We start from the raw sequence: 16,688 nt of genomic DNA, 5'->3' as shown, positions 1-16,688 counted from the left end.
TTTAGTGGAAGCTGAAGCATGTGAAGCAAGTTAACATTTTGACACACTCTGTGTTAGGGAAAGTGTTTGGCACCTAAAGATACCTCCCAGACCCCCTGATTCCTTAATCCACTCAACGGCAGGACCTTGGCCTGAGGGCAGCCAGGAACTTGGGCACAGCAGGCTTTAACTTGTTAAAATGAAGATTTCTTTAGAGGAAATAAGGACAGAGTAACCGCTTCATCTCTCTACAGTCAGGTACTGATTAATATTCTTATTCCTTGGAGAAGGAAAGACAAAGGAGGACAATGGATCTTGACGTTCACGTGTGAATTAACTTTCAGGTGAAGTCACATCTGATTCCTGTCCTAGGATTGTTGGGGCCACCACCACCACTGCAAAAAGGGTCTCTGAATTGCAGGTGTGATATTTAACAAAGTAACAGCAGTATGGACCATTCTGGCTTTGTTATGCATCCTTTCAAGCCATAGGCTACAAGACCAAGAGATGTAAAAAGTATGGCAAGGCCACATGGTAATGCTTCCCTTACTCTGTATATATTGCTATAGGAGAAAAAAGAAAGAAAAAAAAAAAAAAAAAAAAAGAGAAGAGAAAAGAAAAAAAAAAAAAAAAAAAAAAAGAAAGAAAAAAAAGGGAAACAAACCCCCAAAAACCGGGTGAGCCAAGGGGAACCAGGATGACGACACTGCAAGCAATGCCCTGACAAGGGCTGTCATGCCCTAGTTAAAAGCAGCAGGCTCAGCCACAGACCTGTGCCCTTTCTGGAAGCAGCCACATGGTTTGTGCTGCCTAAGGCGATTCTCAAAAGCGCCTTCATACCTGTGGAAATCTTCCCAGCCTCTCCAGTGAGTTCTTGTTTAGGCTGCACACATATTTAACAGGATAATGTTGTAAAACGTATGTCATAATACAGGGGAAAGGTAAAAACCATCTTAAAATCATTGCCTTTTAAAATAAGTTTTGTTTGAACGAAGATAAAGTAATGACAAGCTGTCTTCCTTGATGACAGAGGACTGAGAAGGACTACGTGAGGTTATCACTTTCACCGTGTAACTCTCAAGGTGTCTTTGAACTGGCTGCATGGATAGGGACAGTTAGGAAAGAGACATTTTGTTCAAGGCTGTCATCCTGTAGCCAAGCTCTTCTGCTGAGTGTCTCCCACCTCTCACTTTCCTCCTTTTGCAAGTCGTAGGGCTACTACATGGGTATGAATTTAGTTTCTTCTGTGCTGGACGTGACCCACAACGTCAGTGGGAGCAGCGTTGGCACAGAGCCGAGAAGCACTTTTGCCTCTGAAGGCGGCACCCAACCTTCCCAGCTTTTGAAAATTATTTCTTCCCTAAACTTCCCCTTCCCGAACACCGTCCCGAGAAGTTCCTCGGCGGCAAGTGACAGGCAGGGAGCGGGGATCGGCTTTCCCCGCCGCTCTCCTCGCTGTGCACGGAGCTGTCCAGCACCGACGAGGAAACGACAGGGACGGCGGAGGCAGCGAGGGGCCAGGGAGGAGCCGGGAGGGTCCAACGCAGTCCCCGCTCCCCGCGGAGCAGCGCGGAGATACCGCTCCATTTCCCCTCTTCCCCCTCGCCTGGCTCCAGTGCTCGGGGAGGGGAACGGGGCGCCCTGCCCGCACTCCCAGCGGCCCGGTGGCGCCGGCAGCGTGGGCTGCGCTCCGGATCCGGCCCTCGACCCGCTCCGCCGGCTCTGGCGGCCGCCGGGGGCGAAGGGGGGGCGGAGTCGCAGCATCCCCCCGGCGCGGGGGAGCGGGGCCAAGCGGCGGCTGCGGGCCGCGGCGTGAGGGGCTGAGCGACAGGCGGCGAGCGGGGCGGGGGGAGGCGGGGAGAGGAGGGGGAAAGGGCTCAGAACAACACGTGATTCCCGCGGAGCAGCGAGGGAGCCGGGGGAGGGGAGAGCGAGGGCGGGCGGCTGTGGCAGAGGAGGGCAGCCGTTGCTGCTGCCGCCGCAGCTTTAAAGCCTCCCGGCGCGGCGCCGCGCAGCACCGCGGTCCCTCGGCCGGGCGGGGCTGAGCGCGGAGCCGGGCAGCGGCGCCGCCGCCTCCCGTTCAGAGGCATCCGCGGCCATGCGAGGCGGCCACCCCCGCGGCCGCGCTGCTCGGCGCTGCCCAACGCGGCTGCCCGCCGCCCCGCGCTGAGCCCAGCTGCCGCCGCCCCGCGGCACCATGTCCCGGCGCAAGATCTCCTCGGAGTCCTTCAGCTCGCTGGGCTCGGACTGCCCGGAGACCAGCCCTGAGGAGGAGGGAGAGTGTCCCCTGTCCCGCCTCTGCTGGAACGGCAGCCGCAGCCCCCCGGGCCCCGCAGACACCCCTTTCGCCGCCGCCGCTGCCGCGGCCACCGCCGGGGCTCGCCGCGCTCCCCGCCGCCGGCGGGTCAACCTGGACTCTCTGGGCGAGAGCATCCGCCGCCTGACGGCCCCCGCGGTGAGTGCCCCGCTCCCTGTCCCGGCCCCTCCCGCGCCTGCGGAGCGCAGCGCCCGCCCGGTGTCGGCGGCGGCTCCGCGGGGTCGGGTCTGTGTCGGGGAGGAGGCGGCCGAGCCAGCGCCCTCCTGCTGAGGGGCCCCGCAGAGCCGCCGGAGCCCCCTGCTCCTCCGTGCCCGCACCGGCTGCGGGTTGCGAGCCCCGCAAACCTGCGGGAGGAACGATCTCGGCAGCCCGGTGCTGGAAACCAGGTCGGGAGGCACAAATACGCACAGCTGCCGGTTTAGCTGGGTTTATCGTTTCCCGAGAGTCCTTTTCTGAATTAAAATCGTAAAATCATAAAGTGCTTATCACTACCCGGTAGTAGCAACATTCTTTTTATAAAAAGTTACATCTATATGGCACTCGACATGCCCGTTCTTCCTTCACAATGGAGAAGATGTGAACTTCTTAATTTCTAGGGCTTTTCCATCTGAACGAGGTAAAACAAAGTTTCGACTTGGTGTTCAGAAATATTTTAGCATCAGTTTTCCCTGTGCCTCCTAGATTCGCTGACGTTCCTGGGAGATCAGATTCTTTCACATGTACTTTGAAATCTATGACTTAACATTATTGGGATAGCTGCACCCCTAGTTGAGAATCAGTGAAGCACTGCGTGTGCTAAAATAACCAGAGAATTTGGGTAGAACCCGTAAGGTTTGCTGATTTTACTTTTAAGACTGAAATCAGTGGCTCAGGAGTTCTAGTAGATTCATGTAAAATAGAAAGTATCTTCTCTTGCTTTTTTGTTACAATTGTGCTATGTTCCTATAATTACCTTGGTGACCACCATGAAATTTTCCTGTTCGAGTTTCAGCTGCAACTGAATTCTTGTGTGGTCTGTGAGATATTTTAACACGTTACAGTATGAAACATTAATTGCAACAAGTAGTCTTAATCTGTAAGGCAACGATATCTGACACTGGGGCATGGGATCACCTTTTTTACATATTGCTACCCAGCTTTGGAAATTTTACTCTGAGTCTCATCACCATGAGCTATCAGTTTGCTTTGGTCTGAATGCACTCCTTTCTGTTCTGTGTTTCTTGAAGTGGCTGGATAGGAGCAGATAAGCTGTGCACTGGGACAAGTTGTCAGTGCATTGCATAGCTATGGCCAGTTTCACTTAAGACTTTTCTTTCCCATTGATTTTTTCCCCTCCACTGGGAATCTGGTCTTGTAATGGTGATAATAATAGATGATATCTCAGGTGACTGGTCTTGTTTTAGTGAAAAAAAAAAAAAAAAAAGCTATTTAATTTGATAATAATACAACGATATAATTGGAGCATGTGTTACCCAGAATATTTCAAGCATTCTGAAGTAGCTCAGTGCAGTATTTTTAGATAACCTTAGTATTTGTATTTTCCAAGTTCTGCCTTTTATGTCCTGTGTTGATTGCTTTAAAAGACAACTAGAGTTTTACAGCTTTGATGGATTGTTAAATTTCTTTCTAAATAAGCACATTCTTTGAATGAAGAGACAAGAAAAAACTCTGATTTTACAGACCTCTTTCCTTCTGACTCTTGGAAAAATTTAAGAATGGAAAAATTTAAGCCAGCCTGGTTCTGATGTCCCAAACAACAGCTTCCATGGTTTCCTTAGGGCATAATTATAGCCATCCTTATTGCTGCAAAAAACTGTGTTCTTTTAAAATTTTAATATGAGATTCTTATTGCTTAAAATTTCCCATTTTATCTTGGAGTCATAACTGGTCCTTCACTCCCATGTTACACATTTTGGCACACTGTAATTTGATTAAGTCTAAGAAGACATACTGTCAAAGTCCTAGTATAAGAAAAGCATCAGGTCTTTTGTCTTCTCATTTTTTGCTCTGAGAAATCACTGTTGAAGTGCATTATTGCTTTGGTGCATCCTTTTCTTGTCAAGGATCTGCTGTGTGATACTGGATATATGCCTTCTTGTAACAAGTCATGTTACCATGTGTTTGACCTTTTGATTATCTTCACACATCTGATGATATAAATCAGAAATAACTTTAATTAGAATTTAAAAAATATACTTGGCCTAAAAATTGGTGTCAAGTGGGACTCATTGCCATTATTTGTAAAATTAAAAGGCAAGTCTGGAGGGTACATTGACATACATTCTTTCTGAACAAAAAGCTTTAATGCTTTTATTATAAATGTAGGTATATCTTAATTTCATTGTACTATGGTTACAGGCCGCTACTAAGTTTATAAAGTATATGAAGTATACATAGTACATAAGACTATATATATTACCTCTAATGGTTTAATATTTTCCTTTCCAACATGAGTGCAGAAGCAATTTATCCTCTTTCCAATGCTGAACACTTCCAAAGTTGGGGGATGCTACACGTTCCTATGTTTTCACTTAGCCTTAATTTTGTGCTTTCTTTTGGCAATGGCTAGGATTGAAATACTGAGTAAAATTTTTTTGTATTTTCATCGAGCAAAAAATAAACAGATAGAAAATGAAAGCCTGGAAACTTAATAGCGACATTGATTTATGACCTTGTTTTTAAGAAATTGGGTGCAATAACTATATGTACATCACAGGCAAATTCAATTATATATTTTCTTTTAATTCTAGCTTTGTTGTTGTGCTTTGTTTTAAAGGATGAGTTTTACACCCACAGTGACATAAATTTTGATTAACTATATCTAGAGATGCCGATACTATGTGCTATTCATTATCAACATAAGTTTTTCTTCCTTTAAGAGCTCTACTACATGGGAATGATATCCCAGAACCAGGGAACACCAGTTTTTATCTTTAGAAATGCCATTTAGTATCTTACTGAAGTCCAGTTCCTTGCAGCATTTTTCACATTTGCTCCATTTTTATCTTGACTTGTATCCAATACCAGGCTGAAAATAGACTCAAAATCAGGAAAAAAAAAGAGAATTCTTTAACTGATTTGAAAAGTCAAATACTCTGCTTCCATCTGAGGAGCATGGTCTCCTCTAAAGGAGCTGGGAGACACTAGGCATGCATTCAGAGGAGACTCTGTACCCCCAAGCACTGTACTGATCTTTCTGGAAAGAGAATTACAGGGTGACACAGCATTACACTGACTTACATTTCTGTTTGATTTTATTTTCTGAATGGGCTATGTAACACATTCATTGAACTATAAACATTATTAAGTGAAAATCACTTCTGATCTACTTTTCTGTTCATTCAGAATCATTCCTGCTATTCTTTAAAGGCCCAGTTGAAGACACATTGAAGTAAAAACAATTTTTTCCTATTTAATTTAGGAAGCTGCTACTGGCTGCTGCCACACAGCTTGAATTTAAGAAATGTCTTTTTGAATACAGCCTTCTTCCTGACAGCAGGAGAAAAGTCAACCTAAAGACAGTCATTTAGGTTAGTGTGTAGGCTATTACCTGTGTCACAGTACCGCTGTGACTTTAAATTGCTTAATTGCAAGTGACTCCTCCAGTGAGCAGAGGTAGGATTTTGGTGGAGAAGTTAGAAATAGAACCTGGCTCCATTATAAGCCTCTACCACTTAGTCTGGAGGAATAAGCACTCTTTTTAGTAGCAGAACAATTTGTTGCCACTAGCAGGAGAGGTAACAAACTGATTTTTCCATGACATTTTGAAAAATTCTGCATAAATGTTGTGAACTTGTTCTGTTCCTTATGAATTGTATATACCCATCAGGTGTATCTAAGATGAGCTGTTGTAGCAATAACTTTTGCCTGTATTTCTGAATGAAGTAAGGTAATGACAAATGATGTCCATATCAGCAGTTTGATCAGTTTATTGACTTAATACCCATAGTGGGATTAGCTTTGCGTGAGGAACATCTTTCCCGGGAATGAAGGTGGGAAGGAAAAAAATCGTGAAAATTATGAAGAAAGGGACATCTCATGGGTAACTCTTGATTTATAATTCCAACAGGCAAACAGGATTATTTTTTTGAAGTATAATAAAATCAGACTTTTTCCCAGTATCTTTCAATTTAACAGAGACAAAAGCCTTTCATACAAGAGGTCACACAAGCAATTTGTAGTCAATCAATTTGATATTTCATAGCATGGAGCAGAGCTGTAGTGTTTTAAACAGAAGCGTTCTGGACAACAGCAATATGAGTACTATTTTGGGTTTTGTTTGTTTATATCATTCAGTAGTTTAACACATCATGCAAGGGAACTTCAGCCTCCACAAATAAAATATTAAAAAAAATCAGTTTAGCTGCACCCGAGGGCTTGCAGCATTCTACTCACATTGACAAAATTTTATTTAGGGCGAGTTTGAACATTTTGAATAGTGGACATGAGTGCTTAGACAGATCATAGTAGCAGTTGCTTTCTTGATGTTTGCATAGTTCCAGTCTGAAATTTTGACTTCTTTACAGTGCTTGGAAAAAACATCTCTTGGAAACATTGATACATCCCAGGCATCTTTGCTGCCTGGATGCAGAGAACATATCGCTGCTGGGGAAACAACCTGCCCACAGGCAGATCTGAACCTCTGGCAGACAAACCAGAGTTTGCACCAGTGTTAATCCCCCCAAATTTATTTCAGTTATTTTGCAATTCTCTGCCTCTCCCCTGACCAAAATGTGCAAATAATAGAGAAAAGGTGTAAGGTAGAAAGGAGCATAATGATCGTCAATACATGGCCCTAAGTGTCAGTGTGCAGTCAGGGTTATATCAAAATGAGGGTGAATGTCCTTCATTTGCAGCTTCTTGAGCAGTTGACAGAGTGAACACAGAGAAAAGCCTTCTCTTTACCTCGTGTTAATGTTAAAGGCTGTTATAAAAATGCTTTGAGTAAAAGTAGTTGTTCCACCTCACAAGAAAAGTTCTTTCTAGAAGTGGCTGCTTGCTTCCTCTCAAACTAAGTTTCAAAATGAAGACAAAAAATGTGGTTTGTTTAAAAGTCTCAAAGGGATGAGAATCTTTGCAGCTCTGAATATGAAAGTAGGTCCAGTTACACAGAGGAAATTGGGTTTTTTTTCTATCCCAGCGTAAGAAATTCTTTCAGAAGGACTGAAAGCCTTTCATTTACTAGCTGTCTGACAGAGTAGCACCAATGATTTTAGGTGGTAGATGTGAGTTGTGTTAAAAGGTGAACAGGCAGCATTATTCATATATATCACCTATTATATGCTCACCTACTGAATGCTTTCTTTCTGAAGAACAGAACAGATCTTCTGTCCCTTCCTTCCAGACATGACTGAAATTCAGAGATAAGCAAAGTGATCCCAGCCAGTATTATAATGGATAGTGCCCTGAGGTAATTATCCTTCACTGTCAAGGAGTTAGACTGGATGTTCTAATAGGCAATTTCCATCTGTAATGTCTGTGATTCTTCTAATTGAAAGTCAGCTGAGGACTCAAGAGTTACAATTTCTAATTATTATTTAACTCTGTTTTATTTCGTCAGAGTGTTTGCATTGTTATTTCCATTAAAGAGTATACGGTAAAACTCTTATCCTCAATATTATTTATTAAATTAAGGCATTTTCTCTTATGTACACAAGTATTTCTCCATGAAGTGTACCCAGGTTTGCATGAACTGAGGAGCAGAATGGTCTCAAGTTTTGATAGCAGGTGGTACTAAGCTCTGGTTCTGTCTGGATCATTCTGGGTTGTTGCAGGGCAGCTTGTTTTGCCTCCAGCTGTGGGCTATCCTGCTCTGCATCTCCAGTCTGTGCACCCCTGCGAATTTTGCATCTTCCTCTCTTGACACCAAATCTGGAGCTAAGTCATGGATATTGGCAAGCAGTTGGTGCTTTTATCTAAACTGAAAACTTTAGGAAACAGGAAACTGGTTTTCATTAAGAAAACCCCCCACATTTTTAGCTTAGACAGTTACAGACACCCTAAAGGTTCAGAAGCTAAGGAATATATTTTTTTTCTTGAATTATCAAAAGCATTGTTAAACCCCCAAAGATTTTTTGTTTTCATTTTCAAGTGCTTGCTTATGCTGGGGTTGTGCTTCTTCATTTCTGATTTCTATCTGTCCTCTTTCATTCTATTCTTCAGATATTGAGGGGGGAGAGGGAGGATGGATCAGGAAGAACTTCTGGCTGTGCAGAACCTGCAAGGACCTGCTAGGGTGCCTTACTTCTTTCTGCATTATCAGTGACTTGTTGGATGCTGAAGGAGCCCTCCTTTTCTTTTTCAGCTCTGCTTTTCTCTAGTTGCAGCAATTTCAATGCTTATCTCCTCACTACTGGCATTTGAGAATGCTGATAAATGTTTATCTTCAACTGGAGCCGTGATTCTTTGTCCATGGCCTTTTTAACATCAATATTTTGGTGGCCAGAAGGACAGGGAAAGAGCAATTTTCTACTGTTTTCATGATCATGAGGTAAAAGAACCACAAACCCCCAAACCAACCAGACATTGGATGTGAAAATTACTGTTTTGCCATTTATATCTTTTGGCATGGACCAGGTATACACCAAACCATCTGTTTAGGCTTTGGTAATCACCAATGCACAGACACTTGCCTACAATTGGTCTTGAAATTTGAAAAACAAATGTTTTTCATTAACGAACTATCATCATCAGTGAAGCTGGCAAGGAAAGCATATCTTACACATCTTCTGAGATAATGGCTGAACACTACAAATCTGAAGCATGTAAAACTTCCAACATGAAACCACTGATTTGACTGAGGTCTGTGGTGGTTGCTTCTCCCATATGCAGAAGCATGGGATCTTCTAGGAAGGACTTTGAAGCTTTGAAGAGAGCTTTGAAGCCAAGGCATAAGAATCTGGAGGAGCCCCCTGACCTGATAGCCTCCTTGCTCAAAGAAATTCTGATAGAAGCAAAGTGGTTTCCAGCTGAGCCTATTATGCTCTTTGCACTTCAAGTTTCATGTTTAAAATTTTAAGCACTCAAGTTTTAAGAGCATGACTGGTGAAGCACTTTCGGGGCTCAGCTAGGGGCCACTTAGCTTTTGCCAGGAAAAATCTCTGAAGCCTTGTTAGGGTTAAGGAGAAACTGTGTACCTGGCTGCTCTCTTGGCTCAGACCTCCCTGTTTCTTACAGTCCCTTTCCTCTCTAATTCTGTCCGGTTATCTTACGATGCAAAAGGAAAGGGATGGAGAATTTTGAAATGCATTTATGTAAATTTAGACTGAGTCATCTGAGATGCTGTGTGCAGTTCTGTCACCTCAGGCTGGGGTTTGTCTGTCCTTACTTAAACATTTAAAAGATGTCTAAGTCTAAAGCAATCACTCAACATCTTTTCTAGACAAAAGAAAGAAATGGTTATTTCTAAAGACTGAGTCTGCCGGCATGGATTAGATGCCAACCGTAAGATGAAATTAATCACTTTGAATGCCTACATTCAGGCAGATGAGCCCTACAGTTTATTTTCAAAGGTGTTGCAATTGAATGAAAGACATTCCAGAGGCAACAGAAGATGGCTAGGGAATAGGTTAAAAACTCTCTCCTCTGAGAAGAGATTGGAAACTTATGTTTGATTGCCTTAGGAAAGACATTTGTAACAAGGGATGCAATTAAAGTGGAAGACCTTTCCTCTTTGTCTCCCTGACTGGAGGCAATGAAGTTTTAAAAGAAGGAAAAATTAAACTAGGAAAAATACAAAAATAACTTTTTATACAGTGCCTGTTTAATCTGGATATCTTTTTCAAAAAACGATGGCCAAGTTAAAAAAAAAAACAAAACACCCTAAAAAGTTTAAGGTCATTTAAACAACTATCATCATAAATATTTTCTCCACTTAAGCTTAAAAGCATCTCTGAGGAGCTGTTACTCCTCTAGCTTCAGGTCTTGAGCTGGTTTGCACTTTGGAGAGCCAGGTGAGATCTATTCTGAAGGGCAGGGTTCTTTACTAGTGCACCCTGCAAATCCTGGCAGCTGGTGGAATCACAGCTGAGTGCCATTTTCAGTATCACTGCTGGCTGCTGTATCACAGTGGTGGGCTTGGTTGTAGCACTGAGCTGTCAGGTTGTAGGAAATAGTGAGCAGGCTGTACACATCAGGGAGGACAGAAAACTCTATCCAGAGGCTCTGCATAGCTGAGAACCTGAGCCCCATGTTGCAAGGAAGGAGGTAAAAATAGAGATGAACCTTTAGGGTTGAAACTCTTGAGGTGGAGGCTGGAGGTTTAATTCTGACAATACAACTATGGCTCCTTTTCCATCTGTGGCTCAGCATTATGGAGCAGATACTGTGCCCTTGGAAGAGATGGGAAAGTTGACCTCCCTTGGGATAAAGCATTGGAAGCAGCTCATAGAATCTTCAAGAAAAGGAGGGTGGTAGGTATCAAATATTCTCCCTTGAGAAGACAGAGGCACTCATCTGCCAGCCTATCTTGATGCCTTGGGAGGTTTGCTTCTTGCCAAGAACTCAGTCTTAGTGTTGCAAAGAGGCTGCCAAAACTTATCTGTCTCTTGGACTGTGACCCCTGCTGCTCATCTGTGTGGGCACCAGTGATAAAGCCAGGAGAGACCTGGAGTGTATCAGAAGTGACTACATGGCTTTGAGTTCAAGGGCAAATGGTGTGGGTACACGGTGTCTCCTCCATCCTGTTGGTCAGAGGGAAAGGCTCTCATTGAAGGAAACACATCTGGTAAGGCAGTCCCTGGCTCTGTGGGTGGTGTTGCTGACAGGGCTTTGGTCTCCATGGGCACTGGGCACTCTCTGAGAAGCCAAGACTGCTGAGCAAGAATGGCATTCATCTGGCAGTGGAGCTTGGGATTTCTTTGAATCATAGAATCATAGAATTGGCTGGGTTGGAAGGGACCTCAGAGATCATCAAGTCCAACCCTTGACTCACCGCTGCGGTTGCTAGACTATGGCACTAAGTGCCACATCCAGTCTTTTTTTAAATATCTCCAGGGATGGAGGCTTGCTAACAGGCTTCACAGCCTTGTAAGGAAGACTTTATGCTTGCCAGGGGAAGGGGTTTCATTCTCTGAAGAGAAGGGAGACCAGTGAAAAAGTATCAGGGAATACCAAGATGGAAGTGGGTCTTATCCTCGCCTCATGGAGGCAGTATGACTGGGAACCTAACTTAAGTGACTGTGCCCAAATTCAGGCAGCATGGAGAGAAAACTGGTGGCATTAGACATCACTATGTTGTCACTGAGCTTGGATCTCCTCTAGGATTGCACACATCCTTCTGTGGAACCCTTTTCAGGAAGGGTGAGCTGGGAAAGGGAGGAGCAGGAGTTGGACTCTATGCAAAGAGATGGCACCAGCGTATGGGCAGCTGCCTTTGGACACAGCAAGCTGGCCCAGAGTTTGTGGATCAGGAGCAGATGAACAGGGATGATGTGGTGGTATGTCTGCTACACGTCTACTGGTTAAGAAGTAAAAGCAGAATTCTTTAGACATCTGGGTGAAGCCTCAAAATGGGAGGTCTTGGTGGGCTTCAGCCAACCCAAAATCCACTACAAAAGCAATAAGTCTGATCACAAGCAATGCAGGAGATTTTTGGAGTCTGCTGAAGACAATTCCTTAATGAAGGTGATCAATGAGCTGACAAGGAGGGGGGAGCTCTCCTGAAGCTATTGCTCACAAACAAAAAGGAAGAACTTACGGTGAAAGTATAAAGGTTGAGGGCAGCCCTGGCTACAATGATTATGAATTGCTGGAGTTCCAAATTGTGAGAGAAGTGGGAAAGACAGATAAATGGAATCAAAGCCCCATATTTCAGGAAAGATTTTGGCTTTTCCATAAATCTACTTGGCAGGATCTAATGGACACCTAGCCTGTAGGGTAAACAGGCGGAAGAAGCTGTTTGACTTTCATGGACCCTTTGACACCTCTATGACACAGCTATGGATCCAGAAGTACCTTATCAAAGCACAAGAACAGTTTGTTATGAAGTGCAGCAAGTTGAGCAATCATCGTGTCATGAGTTAGTGCAGGGGGGGCACAGGGGTGGATACTCTGAGAAGCTGCTGGAAGCTTCCCCTGTTCCAACCCTGTTTCCACCTCTGGCCAAGACCGAGCAGATCTGGGAAGCTGGATGCACCTTTGTGAGTAACATATTCAAGAAACGGGAAACAAAAATGTGAAAAATATTAAACAAAAAAGATATGCACAGCAGGGGAGAGTATGAGTAATGAGAGATGAATGAGTAATGCTAGAGAAAAGATGAGTGAAGAAGAAGGGGAAAATGTGCCCTAGCAGAGATTTCCCCACAGCCGGTGGTGAGATGGCAGCTGTCCCCCTGCAGCCATGGAGGAGTATGGCGGAGCAGTCTCTGAAGAATCATGGTGGAACAGTCCTTGGAGGACCACAGTGAGGTAAATGTGGATTTGTAGCCCCTGAAATGTCACAGAAGGGCAGCTGTGAAGCTGCTGTCACAGGAGGGCCCCGTGTCAGAGGAGGTGACTGCTCCCACAGCAGCTGTGACCCTGTGGGCAGCCCAGGCTGGAGCAGTTCCTGAGGGACTGCACCTGTGGGAGGGACTCATAGCAGAGGGGTTCCTGAAGGACTCTCCCATGAGAGGGACCCCACGTTGGAGCAGGGGAAGGCTGTGAGGAGTCCTCCCCCTGAGGAGGAAGGAGCAGCAGAAACACCGTGTGGGGAACTGACCCGAAATCATCTGGATAAACACATGAGCATTCAGTTGGAACTCAAACTGGGATTCAGAATCTGGGATTCTGCTGTTTTCCAATTAATTCTGACACATTAGGATTAATCATGGCCTGATGTCTGGATTCAGAATTGATTCAGGGAAATTCTGTAGCCTTTGTCATGAAAAAGATCAGTCAAAATTCCTTCAGTTTTCCCATCTTATATTTCATTATTCCAAATGGAACTTGGATATTATCTGGTATGGCAATTTTGGGGTTAATTTACAGTTATCAATAGCAATACTGTTATGCTTTGAGTTGTGCTTTAAAATATGAACTTGTGTAATTGTTCCTTTTGTAATGAATACCAAATATAATCAAATCATTATAATAAAAATGAATTGGTAAAATTTATTGGGTTAGGTAACAGTCTCTGTTTTACATTTATATTAAATCTTGCCTTTTAAGTGGTCATGAAGCTTTACAACCTCTCCAGTAAATAAGTGCTGCTGTACCTGCTTGGCTCCTGTTGTGGTGGAGGAGGTGTGGTGTTGTAGGCTGTTGTTATCTCCCTGGATGGCAGAACTCTGCTTCTTGGAGAGGTGGTGTGTGTCATGCTAGGAGAAGGTGTAGCTATCTTGCGTACACCCAGTCTTGCCACTGGATGCAGAAAATAGGTAGAAATGTTTCCCTGACTTCTCTGTCTTATGGGGAATGCATAGTCAGTAGTGGAAGTACTACACCAAACTAATCTTGTACACAGCTATAAGCAGGTGTCTTATCTCTGTTTTGTTTAGTCATGGCCTTAGTTACAGAATTGCTTCTATAGCTGAATGACATTTACCAGTGATGAAATACTCAGCAAACTGAGAAGGTGAGTGCAGTGGCTTTTAACCATGCACAGTGACATGGTGTGATGATTCTTGTCAGAATAATAGCCGTGACTCTACAGGTCAGTTTTCACACTGGCTATGAGCACATTACATAGAACTCTTTTTATGACCATATATTTATATGTACTTAATTTCTAAATTTTGATGCCAATGAAAAGGAATATGAATTAGCAGGATTTTACAGAGTTGTCTGACAACAGCTCGGCAGCTGGTACAGCTTTCAGAAGAAAATGTTAATGGTATGTGGGCACTGCAGGAGAAGGGGGGTCTTTTGAGGAAATAAAATCAGGACTTGGGAGGTCAGATCTTGAGGTATTCCGAAGGGCTTTTCCCTGGGTAAGGACATCTGTGTGTCAAGCATGAGAAAGGCAAAGATAATCCATGGAGGACTGCCTAGGTGTCATACACTGCAAAAATTGCTGACAAGAAAAAAAGCCATTTTCCTTCTTTGCTGCTGTACCAGGCATTGCTGCCTTCCATACATTTGCTGTGAAAGCATTTGGGAGAACCAAAAGGGAGATTTACTTTAACAATCAGACATCTCTACCATTCCCCATCTCAGGTCAGAGGTTGCTAGTGGTACTAATGTTCTTTGTGAGGGAATGGGGATGAGGGAAATGCTCTATGTAGATGGAAGATGGAAGCTGTCTGGACATCTTTGCTTAAAGCCATTTTGCTTTGACTGTTTGCTAGAGTGGGAAAATGCATCTTTTCCATATGTGAAAAATGGATTTTTCTGCCTGCTGAGCACAGGAAAGCTTCTGAATCTATGTGAGAACATGCCAAGAAATATATTTGTAGCACATCAAGCCTAAGAATTTCAACACCTGCTGTACCATGGAGAAGGGGATTTTTAAAAAAATATGTTCTAGTTTCATTCATATGGTGCTTTCTTTGTGTTTTGTAGGAGAACATGTTAGTGAATGCATTTAGTACAGGAAGTCTAGCTCCAACAGAGAAGTAATTAGCTGATACAGAATTAACAGAAAAACCCAACACTCTTTCAAGGTTTACATCTATTTTGAGCTTATTTTTCTGCATATACTCACGGAATATTTTAGGTTGAAAGGGACCGTTAAAGATCATCTATTCCAATGTCCCTGGGGAGGGACATCTTGAACTAGATCAGGTTGCTCAGATCCCTGTACAGTCTGACCTTGAATGTTTCCAAGGATGGGGTGTCTACCTCTTCTCTGGACAACCTGTTCCAGCATTTCACCACCCTCATCATAAAAAATTGCTTCCTCCTATCCAGTGTAAAGCTATCCTCTTTTAGTTTAGAACCATTACTTCATGCCCTTTTGCTGCAGCTCCTTCTAAAAAGTTTGTCCCTATCTTTGATATAACCCCCCTTATGCGCTTATTAAGGACATGCATTTCTATATGTTTGGAATAAAAAAGGTAGACACTTTCTCATAGTTTGCTATTTAAAAAGGAATTCATACAGCTGTACAGACCTAGTGCAGCCTGGTGTGTGCTTTTTTCTATCCTGCTAACATCAAGAAGGGCACCTTCTGCAAACTCAGGAGCAAGAGTAGGGAGAAAGCTCAGCTCTCAAGTTGCTGAATCTTTACAGCAGTAAGCAAAATCTGAAACCTTCAAAGGTGATGGCTGTTTAAAAATCAAGTTCTGCTAATTAAAGTGTATTTTAACTAATAGTTTCCAGAACAACTAGGTATCTTTTTATAAACGTGGGAAGATAGCAGATTTCTAAAATTTGAGTGTCTGCTTGCACAAATCTGATCAAAACATGCCTAGGGGCCTCTGATAGAGAAGGAAGGTTTATAAATCCCAGTTGTGAACCTTTGTGTGACCTCTGACTGCATGACAAAATGGAAAAGTGAAAAAGTTCAAATTAGGTACAAATGAGTAATTTTAGAAGAATGATGTTTTGCCATAAGTGACTTGGAAATTTCAAAAGGACATTACATGGATTTCACATTTTATTTACCTTCCAAATGATGTCTCATGAATCAGTTTTAAAAATTAGAACCCTCAGCAGCAGTAGTAGTAGTAAGGAAAATAAACATATATATGTACATCTGTAGTTCAGTGAACACCTATTAAAATGAAATAGCATAGAGGTATTTAAAGCATGTAGTGATTTTCTTTTGATGAACTTGAGTTTCCTGACAGTTTAAAAGATGTCTGGGCAGCCATAGCTTGTCAGCAAAGTAAGCCAAAATAAATTGCATCTCTATAATATTCTTTAGCAGAAAATGCTCTACAGGGCATTCAGAATTTAAAAAAAAAACAGTGCCTTTTCCTGGTGTTACTTTCATCACAAAATAATAACATTTTTTTTTCCAAGTCAATTAAATTCATTATTTTAAATAGACAATTGGTGGGTAATAGTTTTTGAGAGGTAATAGTGAAGTGACTCTTTTCTCAGGAGTATTAATTATATCATACTATAAAATTAATTCCTATTCAAGTGGTGAAGTAACACACATAGTATGAATAATATTTCATACTATTGCTATGGCCATCTGGCAGGTAAAAGATGAGAAGGAGTAAAACTGAGAAAAATAGTTTGATAAAAGATCTGTTATTTAAACTGTACTGTACTTCGTAATCTTACCATTATTTTTTATATTATTTCTCTGTAGCCGCAGACCATTCAGCAAACTCTTCAAAGGACACTGCAGTATTTTGAGCATCAAGTTATTGGGTAAGTGTTAATGTGAAGCAGTGAATGGTGCATGGTAATATTTTACTCTGTGCTTCAAGTTACAGCCTTGTATGACAAGCTTTTTTATTTTTGCCTCAAATTCTTCCCCTGTACTCAGCCCTGGTGAGGCCACAGCTTGAGTCCTG

General features: G+C 43.0%; 1 protein-coding gene across 1 annotated transcript in view; it reads left to right on the top strand.

The window, feature by feature from the left end:
* Positions 1 to 1,906: 1,906 nt before the first annotated feature.
* Positions 1,907 to 16,688, top strand: part of GUCY1A2 (guanylate cyclase 1 soluble subunit alpha 2) — a 147,895-nt gene continuing 133,113 nt past the window's right edge. The window contains exons 1-2 of the mRNA XM_071734684.1: positions 1,907 to 2,434; positions 16,481 to 16,542. Coding sequence (XP_071590785.1) covers positions 2,177 to 2,434; positions 16,481 to 16,542 — 320 coding nt within the window. The 5' untranslated portion in view covers positions 1,907 to 2,176. The remainder of the gene's footprint in view (positions 2,435 to 16,480; positions 16,543 to 16,688) is intronic.

This window comes from Heliangelus exortis, chromosome 1 (genome assembly GCF_036169615.1).
Source record: "Heliangelus exortis chromosome 1, bHelExo1.hap1, whole genome shotgun sequence".
Lineage (NCBI taxonomy): Eukaryota > Metazoa > Chordata > Aves > Apodiformes > Trochilidae > Heliangelus > Heliangelus exortis.
The sequence above is the reverse complement of the archived record's forward strand: the minus strand, read 5'-3'. Positions and strand labels throughout refer to the sequence as shown.